The sequence below is a fragment of the Polypterus senegalus genome, chromosome 2 (genome assembly GCF_016835505.1).
Source record: "Polypterus senegalus isolate Bchr_013 chromosome 2, ASM1683550v1, whole genome shotgun sequence".
Lineage (NCBI taxonomy): Eukaryota > Metazoa > Chordata > Cladistia > Polypteriformes > Polypteridae > Polypterus > Polypterus senegalus.
Genome location: NC_053155.1, coordinates 12,210,283 through 12,234,947, shown reverse-complemented (window position 1 = coordinate 12,234,947; position 24,665 = coordinate 12,210,283). Strand labels below are relative to the sequence as shown.

General features: G+C 42.5%; 1 protein-coding gene across 4 annotated transcripts in view; it reads right to left on the bottom strand.

Annotated features, from left to right (window-relative positions):
- Window positions 1–18,051: 18,051 nt before the first annotated feature.
- LOC120522721 (ubiquitin carboxyl-terminal hydrolase 47-like) overlaps window positions 18,052–24,665 on the bottom strand; it is a 69,033-nt gene continuing 62,419 nt past the window's right edge. For all 4 annotated transcript variants that reach the window (XM_039743468.1, XM_039743469.1, XM_039743476.1 and 1 more), the window contains one exon: window positions 18,052–19,697. In XM_039743468.1, the coding sequence (XP_039599402.1) occupies window positions 19,646–19,697 (52 nt within the window). In that variant the 3' untranslated portion in view covers window positions 18,052–19,645. The remainder of the gene's footprint in view (window positions 19,698–24,665) is intronic.

Here is a 24,665-nt window from a genome sequence, read left to right as displayed (position 1 = left end):
TACCTTTCGAGATGAAATGCATTAAAGTATGTATGTTACATTTTACAGATAAATCGTTAACTTCATTTAAATAATGAACACTGTTAACAATTACACACATTGGGGTGACACGATGGCGGCGCAGTAGCACTGCTGTCTCATAGGGTGTCCCGTCCCTGGTATTCCCTGCCTGCAGTTCTCAGGTTTTCCTGCTGGGTTTCCAACAGTGGGCTCCGGATTCCTTCCAAAGACATGCAGGTTTGGTGACGCTAAAATGACGCCAGTGTGTGTGTGTGCTTGTACTCACCTTGCGATGAGCTGATGCCCCCTCCAGGGATTTTGTTTCTGTCTCGCGCCCGATGCTTGCAGGAATGGGCGCATAACCCTGGATTGATGGCTGTAATCTTTAAACATCCTTTTCAGAGATATTGTGGCGAGGTGTCCTCGCAATTTAGTGCGTGTTTCAGGCAACACAGCAAAGCGAAACCTGTTCTCACCGTACTGATATCTCGCACTGCCACCTGGTGGAATCTTCCAGATTTACATAAAGTATGCGCGTGAGTATAAACAGCACAACGTTTGCGTAGCAGGAGCATCCGCTGGAGCATGAAGTATAAACCTGGCTTAAAGGTCTTATTTAACCTTTTGTGGGTTTAGTGCCCGTTTGGCACCCCAGTTATTGCTGGTCTTGTCCAGAGTCACCCATCAGCCCACTAACAGCATCTAATGATCTTCCAGCAACCAATTGATTCCACCAAGGATCAGAAGAGCAATTGTACTTCCGATGGGAGCCCACCCATGACCTCACAGCCTACAACGCACTCGTACTTGGGTGGTCCAATCATCTCATCTTGCATAATCTTGGGATGCGTTTTCTGATGAGACCAAGATTAGCGCCATGTCAGGAGGAAACCAGGCACCACTCATCACAAGTGCCATACTCTTATGATGGTGAATCTTGGCGGTAGCGGAATCAGGGACTGCAAGGACTGGCCAAGGGTCAAGAGAAAGCTGGATGGAGAAAAGCGCAGAGATATCCTTAATAAAATACCTGCTGTAGAGCACTGAGGGATGAAGGCCGTCACACACGTACACATGGGAGTTGGCTGAAGTGTTCAAAAAAGGACCATTCAGGGCCGGACCAGGGGATGGCACAGTGCATGGATCCTTTTCTCTTTATCCCCTCCAGACCAAACACTGGAAATTCCGCCTGGGCTTGATGACATCACTTCTGGCTCAGGGCCCAGTATCATCACTTCCTGTTCCTGCCCCAATGACGTCACTTCCCCTGCCTGGCTTTAAAACCCGCCATGTTTTGGTCAATCTGTCAGTTCTGTTTTGGGCTCTCATCTTTTTGCTATTGCCTAATTTTTGCAAAGGGCAACACAGGAGTGGTTTAGGGTCAACTCTGGGAATAAGAACATTAACAAGATTTGGATGAGATCGAGCCTTCAGGCCAAAAAAGCAAATGAAATAATTCCTCCAAAATAACATCAATGCATTCTCGCTAATCCACCTATCTTGGCATCATCTGCAAACTTAACCAGCTTGTTACTTATATTCCTATCTAAATCTATACTAATAAAAGGCAAAGCCCTCACTCACTCACTCACTCACTCACTCACTCATCACTAATTCTCCAACTTCCCGTGTAGGTAGAAGGCTGAAATTTGGCAGGCTTATTCCTTACAGCTTACTTACAAAAGTTGGGCAGGTTTCATTTCGAAATTCTACGCATAAGGGTCATAACTGGAAGCTATTTTTCCCCATATAATGTAATGGAGTTGAATTAGAGATGGCCGCGGGGGGCGGAGTTTCGTGTGACATCATCACGCCTCCTACGTAAGTACGTAGAGAACAAGGAAGAACTCCAAACAGTGATGAGCACAAAACGCCATTTCACAATTGAGAAGGCAGAAAAACATTATGAAGCAAATGATGCATACAAGCATATTCATAAGTACAGCTACTGCGGAAACAAAGCACGGCGTGAACCGTAAGTTTATATTAAATTAAGTTCATAGACAGGCTGCCACTAGCGTTTGTAATTTAGTGCCTGCCCATATAAGGCCGTCCATCAGCGGCAATCCAATACAAACACTGCCGGTAAATATTCACGTGTGAAGGACTGTGCTTATGCAGAGGAAGATGAGATGGTCAGGGTGGTGTTTGGCACAAACTCATTGAAACTGCGAGAGAAACTTTTAAGTGCCGGGTCTTAGCTGACATTACACGAGATGGCACCAGTACAGCTGGGAACCTTCGATGCAAGAACACCAAGCGGCTCACGTGAACTGACGCAGTGCACAGACAAAAAGCAACAGTTCCAAAGAGTGCTGAACAAAAACCGAATTACACAATTGAGAAGGCAGCAAAAAATATGAAGCGTCTTATACATACAATCATATTCATAAGTGCAGCTACTGCGGAAACAAAGCACACGGTGGAAAAAGTGAATGTCCCGCTAAAGGAAGACAGTGAAAAAAAAAACCCGTGCATGCAGTTTGTCACATCACAGATAAAAGGAAGACGAGCTGTTTATTGATGCAGTAAGAAACTAATCGATGAATGAAACCTCTTATCTTTACAACGATTGACAAACACGGAATGTAACTTGAACACATCCTACAAATACGAGCCTGATTGAAAGAAATAATGATAATCAAATCCTTGATGACAGCAACATTCAATAACACTCACAAAACAATTACTGTATATTGACAATCATGTTACGTTATTTTTAAAATGTTCCCTTTTCTTTTCATAACTTCTACTTCTCCACTGCGTACGGGTATATATATATAAATGTATATATATACCCGATCTACAATACATACTTTAGCATAGACAAGCCACACGCTGTGGCTAATTGTAGAGTCTTAAGCCTCTAACGCGACATTCGAGGTTCGATTCGAGAGGGATGTACTGACTATGTACGCGCTACCGATTCATTTTACCTTCGCATCTCCTTGGTTTGGGACGTATGAAAAAATATTAGGTTAACGCAGAATCATGTTACGTTATTTTTCCCTTTCTTAGCACAAGCACAGTTGAGAAGCTTCGATGCATGTACTCCATAACGCGTTAAAAAATAACGCATTTAATCACACTTTCAATTCCAAGCAAGCGGGAACTTTTGTCAATGCATGATTTCCTGGTACATCCATTACACTGATGCACACATCACAGCTACAAAAATGTTAGAGTCGGAATAAAGCGCGTTCCTACGACTGATCATTTCGACTTCCCGAAGCCTTGATAAAAGCATGGTTTTGTGCACACTGAAAAGCAAGCAAAATTAGATGCATTACAGAAAGCGGACTTTGTGGCTCTTACTGGGGATCATTGGACTTCCGTGACCGTTAGTAATTCTAAATACATCTAATTACAAAATGTTCAATGATCACACTGTTTTAGCCTAATGTACAAAATAATTTTGGCTAATGTTACTCAGAGTTTAAAGAGTAAGCTGGTCAAATTACCTTTTATGTTTCTGACAAAAACTGCACTTTATGGTGAAATTTTGGTTATTATTATTTAAAGACAATACTATTCTGAAAATGTACTTAAAGTACTTAAACTACCACTTTATTTTTAAGTCTGCCCAATTTTAACCAGGGATGATATTTTTGTTTCTGTTTTGAATTCAAATGCAGTTTAAAGGCTTTTTTTTTTTTCAGAAATTAAAACAGCTTCAGTTTACAATATTCATGTCCATGTCTATTATTTGATTCTGTAAGCCCACTAAAACCGTTTTAAAAAAAAAAAAACATTTGCGATTTGGGGCAAATTTACGTGTGCGATTACATACGATTAATCAAGATTAATTCTTACACAGCCTCTAATTAATTGGATTAATTTTTTAATCGAGTCCCACCTAATATATATATATATGTGGATATATATATGTAGATTTGTATATATATGTGTATATATATATATGTATGTGTGTATATGTGTATATATATATAACTGTATATATATGTGTATAGATGTGTATATATATATATATATTTATATATATGTTTATATGTATATATATGTTTATATATGTGTCTGTGTGTGTGTGTGTATGTATATATATATATATATATATATATATATATATATATATATATATATATATGCCAGCAACACTCATATCAATGACAAAACAATTACATTAACAATCATCTTATGTTATTTTTAAAATGTTTGCTTTTCTTTTCATAACTTCTTTAACACACTACTTCTCTCTGGCTTGGTATTCTGCTAGTCATTTATATATATTAAAAATAGCAGCGGCCCTAGCACTGCCCCCTGCTGGTCACCACTCTTAACATCGGCCAGTTCTGATGAGGTTCCTCACACCATCACCCTCTGCTTCCTGTGTCTGAGCCAATTCTGCACCCATCTAAAAACATCACCCTGAACTCCCACTTCTTTTAATTTGATGCCCAAACTCTCATGTGGCACCTCATCAAATGCTTTCTGAAAGTCCAGATAAATAATATCATAAGCTCCACTTTGATCGTATCCTTTTGTTGCCTCCTCATAGAAATTCCAACATGTTAGTAAAACACGACCTCCCTCTTCTGAACCCAAGCTGACTGTTCCTAATAACTCCTGTCCTTGCCATGTGTTGCTCAATCTTTAATCCTTAATAATTCCTTCCATTAATTTTCCTGTGATGCATGTTAGGGCTCATTTATACTTCACGCTCAGAACGCGTACGCCCCCCGCATCATGGCTGCCACGCGTTCCCAGCGTTCATTTCACGCGTCCTCTGAGCAGGTCCTCAGAAATTAACGCGACACATGCGCGAGTTGCAGTACCAGTAAAAAGTCGGGGGGCGCAGTGTGCTAAAAGTCGGAACGTGACGTCAGAGTCTCTGTTTACTATCTACATGTGACAGCAAGCCTCAAAGGAGATCCTTCGGGGATCGATGTGCGCACTTTGCTGTTTGATGAATGGCTCAAATACAGCGCTATACATTATGTAGCCGATGTGAAGTTGCAAAAAATAGACGGCACAAAAGATGGTATGTGAGACTTTTAAAATGTATCGTGTCATTTATGTATGTCTTTTATATTTTTTAATTTTTGCAACATAATGTATGGCGTTATATTTGAGCCACTGAGAAAAAAATAAAGGACACGGTGAAAATGTGTATTTTGAGATTAAAGTGGAAATTTCGGCTTTAACCTCGTAGTTTACTTTATCATTAACGCAGACGGTCGTAAACGTCATCCCAGTTTTTAATCGCTACGAGCTTCTTGGACCTGACAGCAGGTAAAGTAAAACAATAAAAAATAGACGGCACAAAAGATAGTATGTGAGACTTTTAAAATGTATCGTGTCATTACGATCGGGAATATGCGACGCTTGAATATAAAAGCACCACGAATGCATCTGTATGTCGGCATTTGGCTTCAGCAGCAGAAAGCAGCAATAGATCGCCAAACAGAACAAATTAAATGTCTGATATTCCAACTCTCTGCACATTTAGAATCTTTAAATTTATACTTGATATCACTATCATGATGATATGCATTAAAATGTGTATGTTACATTTTACATATAATTTCGTTTAAATAATGACTACCGTTAATAAATACACACATGGGGGAATAATTACACACATGGGGGTGTCACGGTGGCGGAGCGATAGCACTGCTGTTCCACACTGTGCTCTGGTTTCCTTCCAAAGATATGCAGATTTGGGGATTTGGTGCCGCTAAAATGACGCTAGTGTATGTGTGTGCTTGTATTCACCTTGCGATGAGCGGAGACCTCGTCCAGGGATTGTTTCTCACTCGTGCCCAATGCTTCCTGGAATGGACACATACATCCCTGGATTTATGGATTTAATCAATAAACATCCTTTTCACAGATATTGCGGTAAGGTGTTATCGGAATTTAATAGGTGTTTTAGGCAATTCACAACACAGAGAAGCCGAACATGTTCTCACCGCGATAATATCTCGCACTGCCACCTGGTGGATTCCTCCAGATTTACATAAAGTACGCGCGCAGGTATAAACACTACAACGTTTACGTAGCAGGAGCGTCCGCTGCAGCATGCGTCGCGTCGCGTGAAGTATAACTCCGGCCTTAAGCTTACTGGCCTATAATTGCTTGGATCTGCCCTGTCACCCCTTTTATATAATAGGATGATCCAGTCCTGGTACAGTCATTTAACTATATATATATATATATATATATATATATATATATATATATATATATATATATATATATATATATATATATATATATATATATATATACAGTGGTACCTCGGTATACGTCTGCTTTGGAATAAGTCCAACTTGGTATACGTCCTGTTTGGACACAGAAAATTTTGTTTGGTATACAACCTTTGTTTGGAATCCGACTCGTGCTAACCTTGTTTACCTCTCTCGAGACAAAGCCGCGACTGCCCACAAGCGTTAGTGCGCCAGTTGCTAGCATTCAGTGAACAACCCGCGCTATAACTCCATGTGAACTTTCACGTGTGTGATATAAGCGGGTCCACAGCTCCTGTCAAAGTCCAGCTTTAAAATAAATAATCACCGCGCTCGCAGCTTGGTGAGGGGGCGTGGTGGTTATGTGGCTGAAGGTTGTCAGGGCGATTAGAGATGTGGGCGTTTCTCACCAAAGTGCACTTGTGAGGGACCGTCAGCATTCGTGATTGTTCCTGGGGCTGCTTATCTTGATAAACAGAAGCGCGAGTCGGCTTGAAGGGGAGTAAAAAGAAAGAACGGACGGGAGGGTGAGTGAGTGAGTGAGAGAGAGAGAGAGAGAGAGAGAGAGAGAGAGAAGTAGCTGAAGTAGGCAGAGTTAACGTCAGCTGCAAGTAGGGCGACTCCCCTTTTGGGAAGCAGGGGGGCCGCCAGGTAAAAAGGCACCGGGCTTCTTCTTGTTTTTTTTTTATTTTTTTATTTTTAAAGAATGCTTCCTGCTCTATTTTGACTTTGTTGTTTTTAAGAAGACTTTTTTCTATTGTTTTTAACCTCCACGTTTCACTTCTGATTTTATGGATTATTTATTGGAACTTTGGAGACTGCACTTTAATTTGAACACCTTGTTTTGTTAATTGTTTAAATAAAAGCACCCTGCACTTTTTCACCATCCCCTTGCTTTACCGATGAGGGTAGCAGTGAGGCACATTACAGACGATGTAGGGTTCAAGGGCTCCCCGGCAGCAGATGGGAGCATACAGCAAACCTGCATCGTCACAACGTGATTTTGTTTTTTTCATGTAAATTTGAATTGACTGTTGAAAAATATGAAGGTGGCATGCGTATCCGGGACATGACTGTTGCATAACGTTTGCCGAGAACGACGGTATCTACGATTGTGAAAAACAAAGATGTTATTAAAAAGTAAAGTAAGGTAAAATTTTCATTTATTTCATCTAATTGCTTTTGTATTTATGTATTTTAGTATTAAGCAGTGTTTAAATTACTTTATACAACCCCATCAATGTATAATATGCCAATAGCAATAGGATTTTTTTTTTCATGGGAACGGATTAATCATTTTCCCATTATTTTTTATGGGAAAAATTTGTTTGGTATAAGTCAAAGGGTCTGGAACGAATTAAGGACGTACACCAAGGTTCCACTGTATATATATATATATATATATATATATATATATATATATATATATATATATATATATATATATATATATATATATATATACAGTCATATGAAAAAGTTTGGGAACCCCTCTCAGCCTGCATAATAATTGACTCTCCTTTCAATAAAAACAAATGTGGGTCCCCTTGTCATTGTGCTGATTTGAATGCCCGTCACTGCTCAGTGCTGATGACTTGGTTGGATGAGCTCGTGAAGCCTTGAACTTCATACACAGGAGTGTCCAATCATGAGTGGTCAAAGGTATTTAAGGTGGTCAACTACAAGTTGTGCTTCCTTCCCTTTGACTCTCCTCTGAAGAGTGACAGACAGCATGGGATCCTCAAAGCGACTCTCAAAAGAACTGAAAAAAAAGATTGTTCAGTCTCCTGGTTTAGGGGAAGGTTACAAAAAGCCATCTCAGAGGTTCAAACTGTGAGTTTCAAGTGTAAGGCATGGAATCAGGAAATGGAAGGCCACAGGCACAGTTGCTGTTAAACCAACTCAGCAGGTCTGGCAGGCCAAGACAAATACAGGAGCGGCATATGGAGAGGCAGGATTGTGAGAATGGTGACAGACAACCCACAGATCACCTCCAAAGACCTGCAAGAACATCTCGCTGCAGATGGTGTATCTGTACATCGTTCTGCAATTCAGAGCATCAGTATGGCAGGGTGACGAGAAAGAAGCCCTTTCTGCACTCACGCCACAAACAGAGTCGCTTGTTGTCTGCCAATGCTCATTTAGACAAGCCAGAGTCATTTTGGAACAAAGTGCTTTGGACTGATGAGACACAAATTGAGTTATTTGGTCAGAACAAAAAGTTCTTTGCATGGCGGAAGAAGAACACCGCATTCTAAGAAAAACACCTGCTACCTACTGTCAGATTTGGTGGAGGTCCCATCATGCTGTGGGGCTGTGTGACTAGTTCAGGGACTGCGGCCCTCGTTAAAGTCGAGGGTCAGATGAATTCAACCCAATATCAACAAATACTTCAGGATAATGTTCAAGCATCAGTCACAAAGTTGAAGTTACGCAGGGGTTGGATATTCCAACAAGACAATGACCCAAAACACAGTTGGAAATCTACAAAGGCATTCACGCAGAGGGAGAAGTACAATGTTCTGGAATGGCCGTCACAGTCGCCTGACTTGAAGATCATCGACAATCTATGGGATGATTTGAAGCAGGCTGTCCATCAAATTGAACTGAACTGGAGAGATTTTGTATGAAGAATGGTCAGAAATACCTCCATCCAGAATCCAGACACTCATCACAGGCTACAGGAGGACAGCGTCTGGAGGATCAAAGGAGCAAAAGGAGGCTCCACTAAGTATTGATGTCATATCTCTGTTGGGGTGCCCACATTTATGCACATTTTTCTGTTAGTCCAATAAACTTCATGTCACTTCTGAAATCCTACTGTTTCCATAAAGCATGTCGCATATTAAAAGGAAGTTGCTACTTTGAAAGCTCAGCCAATTCAAAGACACCCCAAAAATCAAAGGGAGAAAATGATGCAGGCATGCGGGGCCATCTGTCCAAAATTTAATTGCAGCAACTCTAAATCATACTCAGTAGTTTGTATCCCCCCACCTCTCTCACCTCTCCATGGCCTGACAACAACAACAACAACATTTATTTCTATAGCACATTTTCATACAAACAGTAGCTCAAAGTGCTTTACAAAATGAAGAATAGAAAAATAAAAGACACAGTTATAAAATAAAATAAGTCAACATTATTTAACATAGTATAAGTAAGGTCCAATGGTCAGGGTGGACAGAAAAATCAAACAAAAAAAAACTCCAGACGGCTGGAGAAAAAAAATAAAATCTGCAGGGATTCCAGACCAAGAGACCACCCAGTCCCCTCTTGGCAACGTCCTAATGAGATGACCGATGGTGTCCTGGGGGATCTCCTCCCAGATCTGGACCCACTGAGCTCCTGGACAGTCTGAGGTGTCGGATGGACCCAAACATAATGTCCCACCCAGATGTGTTCTATTGGATTGAGGTCAAGTGAGTGAGTATGAGGGTGGGGGCAGACAATGGTATCAATTCCTTCATCCTCTCACAAACACATGAGGCTGGGCCTTATTGTGCACCAGGAGGAACTGCACCAGCATAGGATCTGACAAGGGGTCCAAGGATTTCATCTCGATAGCTAATGGCAGTCCAGGTGCCGTTGCGTAGCCTGTAGAGGTCGGTGCGTTCCTCCATGTACTTGCCTCCCCAGATATACCATCACTGACCCCCCACCAAACCAGTCATGCTGAACGATGTTACAGGCTGCATAACGTTCTCCACGGCTTCTGCAGACCCTTTCACGTCTGTCACATGTGCTCAGGGTGAACCTGCTCTCTTATCTGTGAAAAGAACAGGGCGCCTGCCAGTGGTGGACCTGCCAATTCCAGTATTCTATGGCAAATGCCAATCAAGCTCCACGGTCCCCACTAGAGGATGTCGGGCCATCAGGCCCCCCTTATGAAGTCTGTTTCTGATTGTTTGGTCAGAGACATTCACACCAGTGGCCTGCCTGCCTGCCTGCTGGAAGTCATTTTGTAGGATATGGCAGGGCTCATCCTGTTCCTCTTTGGCCAAAGGAGCAGATAGTGGTGGGTCCTGCTAATGGTTTAAGGACCTTCTACAAGAGTCCCTGTCAGAATCTGCTGTCTCCTGGAATCTCCTCCATGTCCTTGAGACTGTGCTGGGAGACACAGCAAACCTTCTGGCAATGCCACGTATTGATGTGCCTGCCATCCTGGAGAAGTTGGACTACCTGTGCCACCAAACTCTGCAGGGTCCAGGTATGGCCTCACACTACCAGTAGTGACACTGACCATAGACAAATACAAAAAGAGTGACAAAACAGATAAAAGAGGGGAAAAAAGTCAGTGGCCTCCCTCCACCTGTTAACCCATTCATTCCTGTTTTGGGGGTCGTCTCTCTCAGTGTTGCCCCTCGAGTGCACCAAAGCAGCTGAAACTGGTGAACAAGCCGCTCTGCTCCTTAACTGAGCAGATCAACAGCCCACCAGTGTCACTGACTTGATGCTGTACTCTCATTCAAGAGAGCTCCTTTCATTTTTTTGAGCAGTATATGTGTGTGTGTGTATATATATATATAAATATATCCTCTTTAATAAAAGCCCCGCGTGCATCCAGGTGTCCGTGTGTGTGTGTCTTCTGGTGAAGTTCGCATGTGCGGGGCCGCGACACACATCGCACCGTGCACTGCCCATGCGCACGGCACCTTGGTCGCACACACACTTGAAGCTGGGCACACAGTGAATGGCCTGACCGCGGCAGCGCATGATAAGCAAATAAACGACATCATTGCTGGGGAGAGTGCTGATTGGGTGGTCGCGGCCACGCACATAAAATCCGTTGCTGGGGAGATGCCACCCATACAATAATCAGCTACACGCCAGCACAGATTAAAATAGTTGCTGGGGAACTGCACAGTACTTGCTGGAGAGACGACACAGTCACGATTATCAATTGCACACCACACATTACATCAGTTGCTGGGGACACTCTGCTGATTGCCCACTGTTGTGACAGAAAATTGAAGTCATATTACGGACATCAAAGCCAGTATTACTGTCAGAGAAAATGACTGGCATTTTACGGAAATAAAAACCAGTATTACTGCGAGAGAAATTTAAAGGCACACAATACAGTGACGCGTATTACAGCCACGTACAAGCCAGTATTACTGTAAGAGAAAATATTATGGACGTATCTACTAACAACATGCCACCCAAAATAAAAAAGTACACGTCAAGTAGGACAAAAGACACAGACAATCAACATCTCCTGGAGGAACAGTCAGCTCGACAAGTAAACATCACCAAATGAAAGGCTGAAAGACAAAAAAAAAAAAATAGGTCGATTGAAGAAAAAGAAAATGAGCGTCAAAAAAACGCTAAAAGAGAGAGAGACTCAGAGGAGCAAACCTTACAAAAAGTTGGCCTTTGCTTGCCAGATCCAGTATTCAGCCATGGTCAGTTATATGTTGCATTATCAAGAGTTAGAAGTTGTCCAGATGTTGTTGTCAAGGTTGTAGATGGTCCTGAACAAGACAAACTCTTGCCAAACTCAGACAGAATATTTACAAGAAACGTTGTCTATAATGAAATTTTTCCTAAATATCTTCTTCAGATATTGTGTATTACATATTGTTACAAAGGTTTACACTAAGGCAATATTAATTATACTTACTGTATTGTCATACGTTTCTATTTTATTCTTATTATTAGTTTACTTTTAGCTTCTTGCAAAAATATTTTTGACAACAAAAAATGAAGACATGAAACAGAATGAGGTCAGTGTCCCTTGCTATTTAATATCGACTGTTCCTACTAATGTTTATGCACTACTGTTCTAGCGCCCGTTATTGTAACGGCCTTAATGTCTAGTATATATATATATATATATTGTCATACACGCGTGGTTAGGAGATGACCAAAGGGCTTGAATACATGTAATTCCACGCCGGAGCAGGGGGTGGCTCACTTACAGACCATTCTAGGGAAAACCCGCCCAGCTCTGGGGCAGCCAATGACGACACTTCCGGTTCCGACCCTGATGACATCACTTCCCTCAGGCCTTTAAAGCTGCCATCTTGTGTATACTAAGTCAGTTCTGTTTTGGACTCTATTGTACGAACATGTCTATGCTTTCGCAACAGTTTTGCAGCTGGGAAAAATTATACGGGGGTTTGCAATGTCTGATGGCCATTCTTCTTACAATATTTATATTTATATATATGTCAGAGGGGGGACATTTTTGTACACTGGGTCATTCCATTCCTCTCTTAGGAAAAGAAACATGCAAATATTACATTTAAAACCCAGCAGATGAACAAGGAATTAGGCAGACATTGTTGGCAGTGGGGGTGAGAAGTTAAAAGGCTGTCTGCAGATTGTAGGTATTGGCTGGATTGCATAGGAGTCACCATTTTGAAGTTTATGGCTGGTTGAGATTTACAAACAATACCACGTGTGATAACAGAACTGCTGCATCCTTGGAGGATCCTGGATAATCCAGTTACTGATTGTGTCAGGATTGTTTGTGTAAGTATCTGCTGTCTAGCAAAGGAGTCGCCGCTTTGAAGTCTGGCCTTGGAGGATGTCTGGATTTACCTGACTTGGAAATGTTGGTTTCTAAACAGCAGATCTGTACTCATTAATGGTTGGTAACAATACATTTTGTTAACTTGTGTTTCCATTATTTATTAAAACCAGGAAATTTAGATATGCCATCGTTTAATCTGGTTGTTCAGAACTGATAATTGCAGGGACTGAAGGAGATTTAATCTCTGGCCAGGAGAAGTGTTGGGGGGAACAGTCCACTGAGAACACAGCCAAGGCACTCGGACAGAGCACAGGGGTTTGCAGGCAGACAAAGTTACGTGGCTGGCACGATGTGAGGCACAAGGACGGCAATACTTCCAGGGAGGAAGAGACAGCTCTACAAGGAGACGCCGGTTGTGGGTCCAGCGAGAGTGGGAAGCCGCATGAAAGGACCGAGCAAAGCTGGCAGGCAAGAAATAAGGCGTGCCTAATTCACAGCAGTGCAAGGAGCCCAGGGTGGAAGAAAAGGAACAACGAAGAGACGGCGCCAGGGATTCCACGATTCTCTTGGAAACGAGTGTCCGGTGAACAGAGTGCATCCGTGGACAGTTGAACAATGAAGTGTTGGGTAACACTGAGAACAAACTGGACTTTGCACCACTACAGGTTGTATCATCCAATTCGGTTTATTAATGGACTTTTAGAGTGTGGACTGTGTGCTTTCCTTTCTAAAAAAGAAATTTTCTTCATGATACTGTTAGATTTGGTTTATGTTCATTTATCTTTTTAATGTACTTATTATTGTCTGGTGTAATAGAAGTTACTGTTGCTTTTCCTGAAATTACTGTTGTGTCTTTCATTGTGTGTTTACTCACCGCCCAATTTAAAGAAACCTGTGTGCTATTACTGGTAAATTTCAGGAGTTCCCAGTCTCTTAATAAACTGGGTGGCATAGTCGGATATTTAAATGGTGTCTAAGTTAGATTATCTCTAAGTATGACCAGACACCTCACATATATATATATATATATATATATATATATATATATATATATATACGCCCAGGAGGAGGAGAGGAGGGCTTGTGCCTCCTCCAGACCGCCAGACCGCGAGGGGGCGTCCGTCCTGGTTATGTGGGGGGCCACAGGTACTAGGCTTGAAAGCCCAGCCCTGTAGGGACCCGTGGTCACCGCCAGGCGGCGCCCCGAAGCAGGCTTTCCCAGTGGGGTCTTTGGCCGGGGATGGAGCCCGACCGGGACGCCTTGGAGGACCAGAGGAGGGCGTGTGCCTCCTCCAGATCGAGAGAGGGCATCCGTCCTGGTTATGCAGGAGGCCGCGGGTAGAGGGCTTGGAAGCCCAGCCCTGTAGGGACCCGTGGCCACCGCCAGGCGGCACCCCAGTGCCTATTTATCCCGGGAGCCCGGCACTTCCGCCACACCAGGAAGTGCCGGGGGGAAGACGACAAGGGTTACATGGACGGCTTCCGGGTGCGCAGCCGGCACTTCCGCCACACAGGGGTGTGGCCAAGACCAAGTACCGGGAGGCAGCTGGAGCTCATCCGGGTCCCCATAAAAGGGGCCGCCTCCCTCCAGTCATTGGTGGAAGTCGGGAGGCAGTATTGATGGAGCTGGCCAGGAACAAAGGCACAGAGACTGTGGGCCCTGGACTTTGGGGGATTCAGTGCCAGGGGCACTGGGGTTGTGTGAGTGCACGTGACTTATGGAACTTGTAAATATTGTAAACTAGCAAAATACCCGCGCTTCGCAGCGGAGAAGTAGTGTGTTAAAGAAGCAATGAAAAAGAAAAGGAAACATTTTGAAAATAACGTAACATGATTGTCAATGTAATTGTTTTGTCACTGTTGTGAGTGATGAGTGTTGTTGTCATATATATATATATATTTACACACACACACATAAACATATATATATATATACATATCTATACATATACACATATATATATACATATATATATATATATACATACATACACACACACATATATAAACATATATATACATATACATACATATCTACATATATACACACACAGCTATTTCGTATCAGTGCAATACACTGCTTGTTAAAACGGATAACTCCCGCTCTTACGTGCAAGTCTGCGTGGATATTATGAACTATCAGTATTTGTTCAAGTTCTATTTAAATTTTAAATAGAAGGAATTTTTATTTAGTCGACAGAAATATGTTTGGTAGGAATGGTAAAAACAGACAGGAATATTATTCGTGAATAAATCAACTCAAACCTTAAACAACTTATAATATTTTGCTCTCCATAAAAATATATCCTGTCTAAATTATACAAGTTAGAAATAAAGTAAACGTTAAAAGAACAAACATTCAAATTTCTTTACTCTTATGTAATTTTATATAAAAATAAACTTAGATTTTAAATATCCCAAAAGATTTTGCTCTCCATAAAAATATATCCTGTCAAAATTATACAAATTCAAATATGAACATGCTGCATAACAAAACCTGGAAATATAAATAAAATGTGTTCCTTTCAGCAATAACAAATCAAATCATTCAGTTGTCTTTGCTCATATGTCATTTTAGAGCTGGACGCCTGGCATCTTTTTTTGGCCACAGGTTCGTTTCTGTTTGGTGTGAGGTTCTGTGTTGTGGAGATTCTCAGGATGGATTGCAGGTGCTCATCAGTGAGGCGACTCCTGTGTGCTGTTTTGTTAGTCTTTATCACTGAGAAGAGCTTCTCACACAGATATGTGCTACCAAACATGCACAAGGTTCGAGCCGCATGTAGACGGACTTTTTTTGTTCTTCAAAGTCACCAAAGCGCCGTGCAAACTCAGTGCGCTCAGCTTATCAGCAAAGTGCGATTTGGGAACACCGTAGTGACGACTTGGTTTAACATTACTTGGCAACAGGGAAAGTGGGGCAAGGTGCACTGGTGCATTTGTGTCTCCCATAAAAGCAGCTTCACTTGAAATCACTTTGTGATTGTGCACGGGTAAAACGTCCGCTGAAGTGTCAGATTCTTATTTAATTCTTCTGCTTTCTGTATCTTCTGCATTGCATTCAGGTTACCCTGATGTTTTGTCTCATAGTGCCGTCTTAGATTAAATTCTGTAATTACAGCCACATTAGCTCCACAAATGAGACACACGGGTTCAGTAAACATATACTCAGCCTCCCATCGGTTTTAAAGGCTCTATTTTCAGAATCAACTTTTCTCTTCAGCATCGTGTGAGCTAGCTTCGCAATAACTTGCAGCATCATAAGGTAGACTTGATTAACGCGTAAGTGTTCGGCAAGGCAGCTGAAGCGCTGCATTATGGGATCTGTAGTTTATTGTGTTACCAGCGCTTCATATACCCGGCTTTAATAACAATAATACAGTATATAAAATGATCTCGGGCGGATATAATTACGCGGGCGGATGTGGCCCGTGGCCCTTGAGTTTGACACATATGGACTAAATAGAACTTGAAAAGATATATTTTTTCAAATGTGATCGCGCAATTCAGATAGAGTTGACGCGCACTACAGCCTGCATGCCTCAATAAGTCATCCTCCCCTCGCTCTTACTTTTTTACCGTTCATCTAATGAATACACTGAGTATGGCTTTACCAAAACAATCATTGATGGCTAATAAAGTATCCATTATTCGAGTATGTAGATCGGGTTATATATATATATATATATATATATATACCGATCGCAGCGAGAAGTAGTGTGTTAAAAAGCTAGAAAAGAAAAGGGAACATTTTAAAAATAACGTAACATGACTGTCAATATACAGTATTTGTTTTGTGAGTGTTACTGAGTGTTGCTGTCATCAAGGATTTGATTATCATTATTTCTTTCAATCAGGTTCGTATTTGTAGGATGTGTTGTGTTCAAGTTACATTCCGTGTTTGTCAATCGTTGTAAAGATGACAGGTTTCATTCATCGATTCGTTTCTTACTGCATCAATAAACAGCTCGTCTTCTTCTTTATCTGAGACCTGACACACTGCATGCACGGGTTTTTTACACTGTCTTCCTTTAGCGGACATTGACTTTTTCCAACGTGTGCTTTGTTTTGGATTTATGAATATGCTTGTATGTATCAGCTTCATATTTTTGCTGCCTTTTCAATTGTGTAATTCGGTTTTGTTCAGCTCTTTGGAACTGTTGCTTTTATCTGTGCACTGCGCCAGTTCACGTGAGCTCGGTGTACATGCATCGAAGGTTCCCAGCTGTGCTGGTGCCATCTCGTGCTGATGTCCATGGCTGTATTTAATGTTACCTTAGTCCTGGCACTTAAAACTTTCTCTCGCAGTTTCGCTGAGTTTGTACCAAACACCACCCTGACCATCTCATCTTCCTCTGCATAAGCACAGTCCTTAACCCGTGAATATTTAGTGGAGTTTGCTATTGGATTGCCGCTGACGGACGGCCTTATATGGGCAGGCACTAAATTACAAACGCCAGCGCAGCCTGTCTATGAACTTAATTTAAAGTGTAGGTTTACATCGTGCTTTGTTTCCAAGTAGCAGAACTCATGAATATGGTTGTATATGTCACTCGCTCGCTTCTTATTGTTTCGCTGCCTTCTCAATTATATAATGCATGTTTTCTTCAGCGCTTTTTGAGGTCTTCCTGGTTTTCTATGTACTGCGTGATTACGTGGGAGGCGTGATGATGTCACACGAAACTCCCCCCACGGCGTTCAAGCTCATCTCCATTACAGTAAATGGAAAAACAGCTTCTAGTTATGTCCATTACGCTTAGAATTTCGATATAAAACCTGCCCAACTTTTGTAAGGAAGCTGTAAGGAATGAACCTGCCAAATTTCAGCCTTCCACCCACACGGGAAGTTGGAGAATTAGTGAGTGAGTGAGTGAGGGAGTGAGTGAGTGAGTGAGGGCTTTGCCTTTTATTAGTATAGATAAAAGTGTGTTGGGTGAAAATATGTCGTCCGTCTGTCTGTGCCGGGGCCAGCGTTCACAATAATATATATATATATATCTACTCAGTAGACTCCATAAGAACTAGAGGGTAACTATTATTTGGTCCTGGTGATTTGTTTGATTTCAGCCTATTTAATCTGAGCAGCTCTTCTCTCTCTACAATTTCTAAATCCCTCAGCACCTCCTTAGCTGTCCCTGTTACCGCTGGGAGGTTATCCACTGCTTCACATTTGAAGAAAAATGCAAGTGTAGAGTGACCCAGTCAGAAAATGGACTCGAACCCAATTGAACATCTCCAGAGAGACCTGCAAACAGCTGTCCACCAATGACCTCCATCCAACATAAGAGACGTTTTAAGAGGACCTGCAAAGATGAATGACAGGAAATTCCACCAATTCAAGAACCCCCCAAAGAAGACTCCAGGTCATAATTTAAGTCACAGGGGGCTTAAACTACGCAAAGTGTCAGGACACTTGTGTAACTGTGATGCTTGGTTTGTTTTATTTTTTAAAAATTTGCAAAACTTCCTAAAATCCTATTTCCACCTTAACATTCTGGGAGACTGAGAGTTGTTTGATAAGGGAAAAAAATGCATTGAGATGATTTTAGTGCAGCATAAGACAAGGTAACAAAAGTGAAGTGGTCTGAATACTCTCCGAATCCAGTGAAGGCGTGAAAATGAGTGGATGGATGGATAGATGGATGTTCACTTTTATAGGCTGGCATTTCACTTGGAAAAAATATGGAGGACAATGCGTACATATCACAACTGAATGTTGGGATAGATTGTGCTCACATGGTGTTTCATTTTTCATTGACTAGAACAATACATGAGATGACACAGAATCACTTTCAAGAACATGGTACATCACAGTAGAACAGAAGAGGATCCTTGTTAAAAACGTTCCCTGCAGGTTATGTGTAGAAGCTCCCTAAAGGTCTCTCAGTGGACAAGGCGCTATATAGCCTTCTCATTACCTAAGGGTGAATGAATCAATCAAAAATGACTCCTCGTTCTGTGTCTTGGAGAAGGTTACATCATAACAGTTAATAAGTGGTGGTAAACATTTTCAAAAAGGCTCTTGCATTTGAGTCTATCGTTAATTAAACAATTACAGATGCACCGCATGTGGCATCTAACTTGAGGAGACAGGTTCAGCATTGACCATGGAGGGGAAACAAAAGCAGCAGCACATCATCCAACACCCCAGTGTGCCTCTTCAGTCTGCTACTACATTCCTACACGTTGTCCTCTGTGGAGATCCTTAATGAAATTCCCACCTTTTTAGGAGGCGGAGGCAAAGAGGGTCCCATTGAAGCGCCCATTGTATTATTTGGTGTGAATTAGCAAGCCCTCACTGCCTTTCTCCTTTTCACAAGGCTCACGGACCACCTATTGATTCTTTTCATCGTTCCTGGCGTTCCCTCCTGAAGCTGTAGGAGATGTTGGATCGGATACACAGCTGTCTATTTTCTAAGGAATGTCGTTCTAATGCCTTTCTCTTCACTTGGCGGTCCCGATTATGTTCCAGCTGTCCATAAGTGCAAAAGAACACATGTTGATGAGAACAGATCCTTTACAGACTCTTATTTTCTATTCACCTTTATGTTCTCAAAAGCTCAAGCTGAGATCTGAAGCTCTACAAGCGGATGGTTTCATCTACAGTTGTTCATTGGGACTAATCTACAGTACATGAAATTTGTCCAGGATTGACTTCTATCATTACCTTGATGTGTTCATTGAAGAACTGATTTTAGAGTACCAGCTTGGATCCACTCCCTTCATCATCGGAAACACCTCTGCAGGTTCTCCATTGGGTTGGTCTCCATTTCTTTAGGTTGAAAAGATGTATCTGCTTCAATCTCTACTCCAAGATGAAGCCTGACTTCATTCTGAAAGTTCTTTGGTAGCACAGAGTGAGTTTATTTTCTTTCATTCTTGTTTGATTTACGGATGAAGCCGTTGCACGTCGTGGGGGTCGACTGAAGGGCCGAGGAAGCTATGTGTGCTTCTGGATGGTCTCCTACAGACATCTCTCGTACATCAAGAGGATGGCGGTGCTGTGACGATTTGTACTGAGAAGGAAAGAATAACAAAGAGTTAAAAACGTGTCCCCCACAAGTAGACCTTCAACAAAATGTGAACACAAGTGAATAGTTTCTGAATCCACTGCATATTATTTGCAAATAAATAAATGAATGTCTGTAAGTGCTTTGCTCATTTTAACAGATTCTTAATTGTTGTGATTATTATTTAGCTGCTGGATAATATAAGAACAAAAAGAACTCCGATAAACGAGTGGAGGCCATTCAGTTCATTTGGCTCCCGTCTGTTTAGCCAATACTGTAGCTAAGATGTCCCAGCATCTCGTCCAGAGCCTTCTTAAAGGATGTCCACGCGTCACTCATCACGATTCACAATTTCAAATTTTGACCATTCAGTGATATTCAGTTTATCTCAACTTATAACTATTTAAATAACTGACAGCAGAAAAAGTCACGAGATTAGGAACAAGCTAGATAGTCTGGCTTCTCAAAGTAGTAGCCAGAAGTGAAGACTTTACATGTGTCACACCCGTACGTGCGAATGGGAGGCGGCTAAAAGGCATGAATAACTACAATTGCACGCCGGTCCAAGGGGTGGCGAGGTGCACTGACTTTCTCTCTCGATCCTCTGCGGACCGTCCATGGGAAATCCCACAGGGTTCCGGCGCTCATGAAGACGTCACTTCCGGTTCTGGTGCCCACAATCATAGACATATATAAATAGACGGCGCATTCACTGTGTTGCCCAGTCGACACGACACGTCAGCGCATCCGCCATATTGCGAGTGGCAAAAGTGCCATTTAAACAAATACAGGTAGACATGGAAAGCGCACATAATAACGTTTAAAACAGTATCATTTACATACAACCATTTAAATGCAATTATTTATATCCATTTATACACTAATAATGGCAATTATTAATTATTATTAAATAATTCCTCCCATATAAGTAACATTTCTGACTGCCTTCTTCCATCTCTGAAACATTTCTAGACTTCCTCCTGTTCTTACGTAACACAGTACTGAAGTATTGGTTAATGGCCACCGTCACCGCACGTATAGATTACTGTAATGCTATTCCATCTGGCATCCCACAAAAACATATCCATCGCTTACAACTTCTTCAAAATTCTGCTGCCAGGATGATAACCTGCTGTTCTAAATCCACTGAACGTATCACACCGACTCTCTCTCTCAACGTCACTGGCTCCCTGTTAACTACAGAATCCAATACTAAATACCCGCTCTTAACATTTAACCTCACAACCTCACTGATCTCCTCCAGACTGGCACCCCTCTCGCTCACTCAGATCCTGTAATTTGAGAGTATTCAGTCTGGTAATACGGTGCAGCCTTAGTTTGTGGAATACAGACACAACTAAAGACATAAGCATGAAATGATGGTTGTCAATTTCAAACCGTGTTTCTTCGATGTGCTCCTTCATCTACACCAATCTCAGCCCGAACAAACTGATCGATCAAAGATACACTGACAGCTTGCCCTCATGTCGACTGTCGGATAACATGCTCAGCTACTTTGACCACCTTGACTGGACCCTCAGAAGGAATCATCAGACCTCTTTTGTTTTTTAAATGTGAGCGAGTGGTAGCTTTGATCATATGACGCCGGTACAGCATCTGTTACCAAACTAGCATGGCGCACATCACAGGACAGCTTTCTCAAAATCCCATCTGAGGGCTACCTGACCTCCCACTGCTTCCTGAGGTGGATCTCTTTGGGAAACCTTCAAAGTTTGAGAAATATTAACAGCTAACAACAATCTGCATAGTTAGTGACTAAATACGTTTAGCCAAAACGTTGTTTGGAGGCTCACTTGAGCACATAAATGCATAGCTTTGCTAGCTTATCCTGGTGTAGCTAAAGTTAAGATTATAAAACGGGATTTTCTAATAACCAAATATAACCAAAGCAATTGTTCAGCCTTACCTATGAAATGTAATCCCCCAGGATCTGGTTTGGAGCGTACAGCGGTTTGTACAATCCCAAGCAGCACATTATCCATTACTTCACTCCACAGCAGTGACACTTGCAATATGGCGGAGACGTTGACATACGATGCTGCTGGTCATGCGGCGTCTAGTAATTCTATGCCTATGCCCACAATGACCTCATTTTTCCGGTCATGATGATGTCACTTCCGGTTCCGAGTGCCCGTGAATATGTCACTCCCAGTTCCGGCACCCACAATGGCTTCACTTCCGGTCTCGGCCTTTAAAGCCGCCATCTTTGTGTATTTGAATCAGTTCTGTTTTGGACTTGAACCTGAACACAACTCAACAGAGATTTACCCATTTTGCTGCCAGGGCATATTATATGGGCGGCTGCCCCAAAACTTTTTGATGTCTCTTGTGAATTCTTGTTACACATGTTATTAAAGATTCAAATCATACATTAAATATGTTACTAAGATGACATTCTTTTATTTTAACCTCCGTGGGGTTAATCCTGAGTGGGCTCCGAAGTCTATGTAAATACGGTTAAGCCTGGGCGTCACTCTCCCAAGTGTTATTTTAGTCTTAACACTGTAAGAATACATTGTTACATGTCACCCCTGGGGTTAAGTGCCAAGGAGGTTAAACTTTTCTTTTAATGCTGGACGGGTTTCATCTGATTCAATCAGAGTGGGTTTGGGATTGAGTGAATGAGTAATGGTTAAAAACACGCCTTTACAATTAAAACTAAAATGTGTTATCCAGTGACGAAAATACTAACTGAATTCATCCACGTTTACAGGAAAGGAAGATGAGTTCTGTCATCCTGTTTATTAACTCTGGAGGAGAGATGATTCACTCTGCTACTGACACTCGAAAGATGAATCATTCTGACAATACAAATGCAGGGGGGACATCAGCACAAATAAAACTTCCATTTTCATGATCCATTGGTGGACACAACAAGCTGGAACTACTCTGTTCAATGCCAATACCTGCCGTACAGATCTGACCACCGTACTGCCAACTACAGGCCTGTGATTGACAGCAGCAGCTCTCTTATTCAAGACAGAAGTTTAATGTGTTTTATTCTGTTTTAATTTTCACATTGACGGGACCAACTGGCATACCTGCTGGGACAGATCCTGTTCCCTTACCTGGCAAAGAGGCCATGGAAAAGGACGTTCAGCAGGGAGCAATGATATTCTCCCTGCCATGCCAGGACATGGACACAGAAAGATGGCATCACGGCGACCACGGAAGGACACTCTGGTTGGGCTTGAGTACGTGGAACATTGAGACAGTGGGTGGAATGTTCCCTGTACACTAGGTGGCAGTGTTCTGTCTGGCTAACCCTGGGTATGGATGTCAGCAGGGCATCATGGGAGCTGCTATCCAAGGGGACCTTCCTTGCCAGGTTCTGTGGAGAGCGGCCAGGGGGAAGCTGTTGAATACTGATGGCACAAGGACTGTCGGGGTCCTGCCTGACTGGTGGCAGTAGACTAAGCTCAGGAAGCACTACCAAGTCTGGAGTTAAAGGAAATGGGTCCAGCTGCAGACCTCCACAGTTCAGTAGCTCCGTTGGATTGCAGGTTTTTGTCAAATGGTTCACTTGACTTGAGTCAGATAACCGCCCCTCTGCAAAACCCTAACCCTAACCATAGTGCAAGCAGGCGTCCATCCATCCATCCATCCTCTTCCGCTTATCCGAGGTCGGGTCGCGGGGGCAGCAGCTTAAGCAGAGAGGCCCAGACTTCCCTCTCCCCGCCACTTCTTCCAGCTCTTCCGGGAGAATCCCAAGGCGTTCCCAGGCCAACCGGGAGACATAGTCCCTCCAGCGTGTCCTGGGTCTTCCGGGCACGTCCATCCAGGAGGAGGCCCCGGGGAACACCTCACCAGGGAGGCGTCCAGGAGGCATCTTGATCAGATGCCCGAGCCACCTCATCTGACTCCTCTCGAGCAGCGGCTCTACTCTGAGCTTCTCACCTTGTCTTTAAGGGAAAGCCCAGACACCCTGCGGAGGAAACTCATTTCAGCCGCTTGTATTCGCGATCTCGTTCTTTCGGTCACTACCCATAGCTCATGACCATAGGTGAGGGTAGGAGCGTAGATCGACTGGTAAATTGAGAGCTTTGCCTTACGGCTCAGCTCCTTTTTCACCACGACAGACCGATGCAGAGCCCGCATCACTGCGGACGCTGCACCGATCCGCCTGTCGATCTCACGCTCCATTCTTCCCTCACTTGTGAACAAGACCACGAGATACTTGAACTCCTCCACTTGGGGCAGGATCTCTCCTTCAACCCTGAGAGGGCACTACACCCTTTTCTGGCTGAGGACCATGGTCTCGGACTTGGAGGTGCTGATTCTCATCCCAGCCGCTTCACACTCAGCTGCGAACCGATCCAGAGAGCAATATATATATATATATATCGTTGACATATAATATAAAGACGCAACATCCTCAATTACAGTAAGTGGAGCTCTGGAGGTGAGCAGTTCGAGTCTATTGGTTATGAAACAGAGTCCTCACCTTGGACAGGGAAGTCAGAGTCGGGAGGAGACTTGTTGAGAAGAGGTGGGAAACACACAGGAAAGAATAAACGGTGGGCTGTTCTACTCCATACTGTGAAGAGAAGCCTGTTGAGAGGCATTTCTTTAATAATAAACTGTTATTTGCACCGTTGTGCAATCTATGGGTTGGGAGTGCTGCTACACCCTCTACTGGCCACACTAAGCATTTCACTGCAGTTTGCACTATGCGTATAACTGTATGTGATAAATAAAATCTAACTTGATAAATCCATTCATAACAGTGATGGTGTAAATATACAGGACATCAAATCAAAATGGACTTGTGGGAAGAACGGTGTAAACTGGTGGTTCTCAACCTGTGGGGGGCGCCCCCTGAAGTAACAAAAAAGGGGGCGCGAAGATGTGGAAAAAAGAAAACAACAATTGAAAATATGAAAAATACATCTATTGAAACCAAAACAAATTAACTTAAACTACATTCTGATACTAGAAAAATAAATCTAGAGT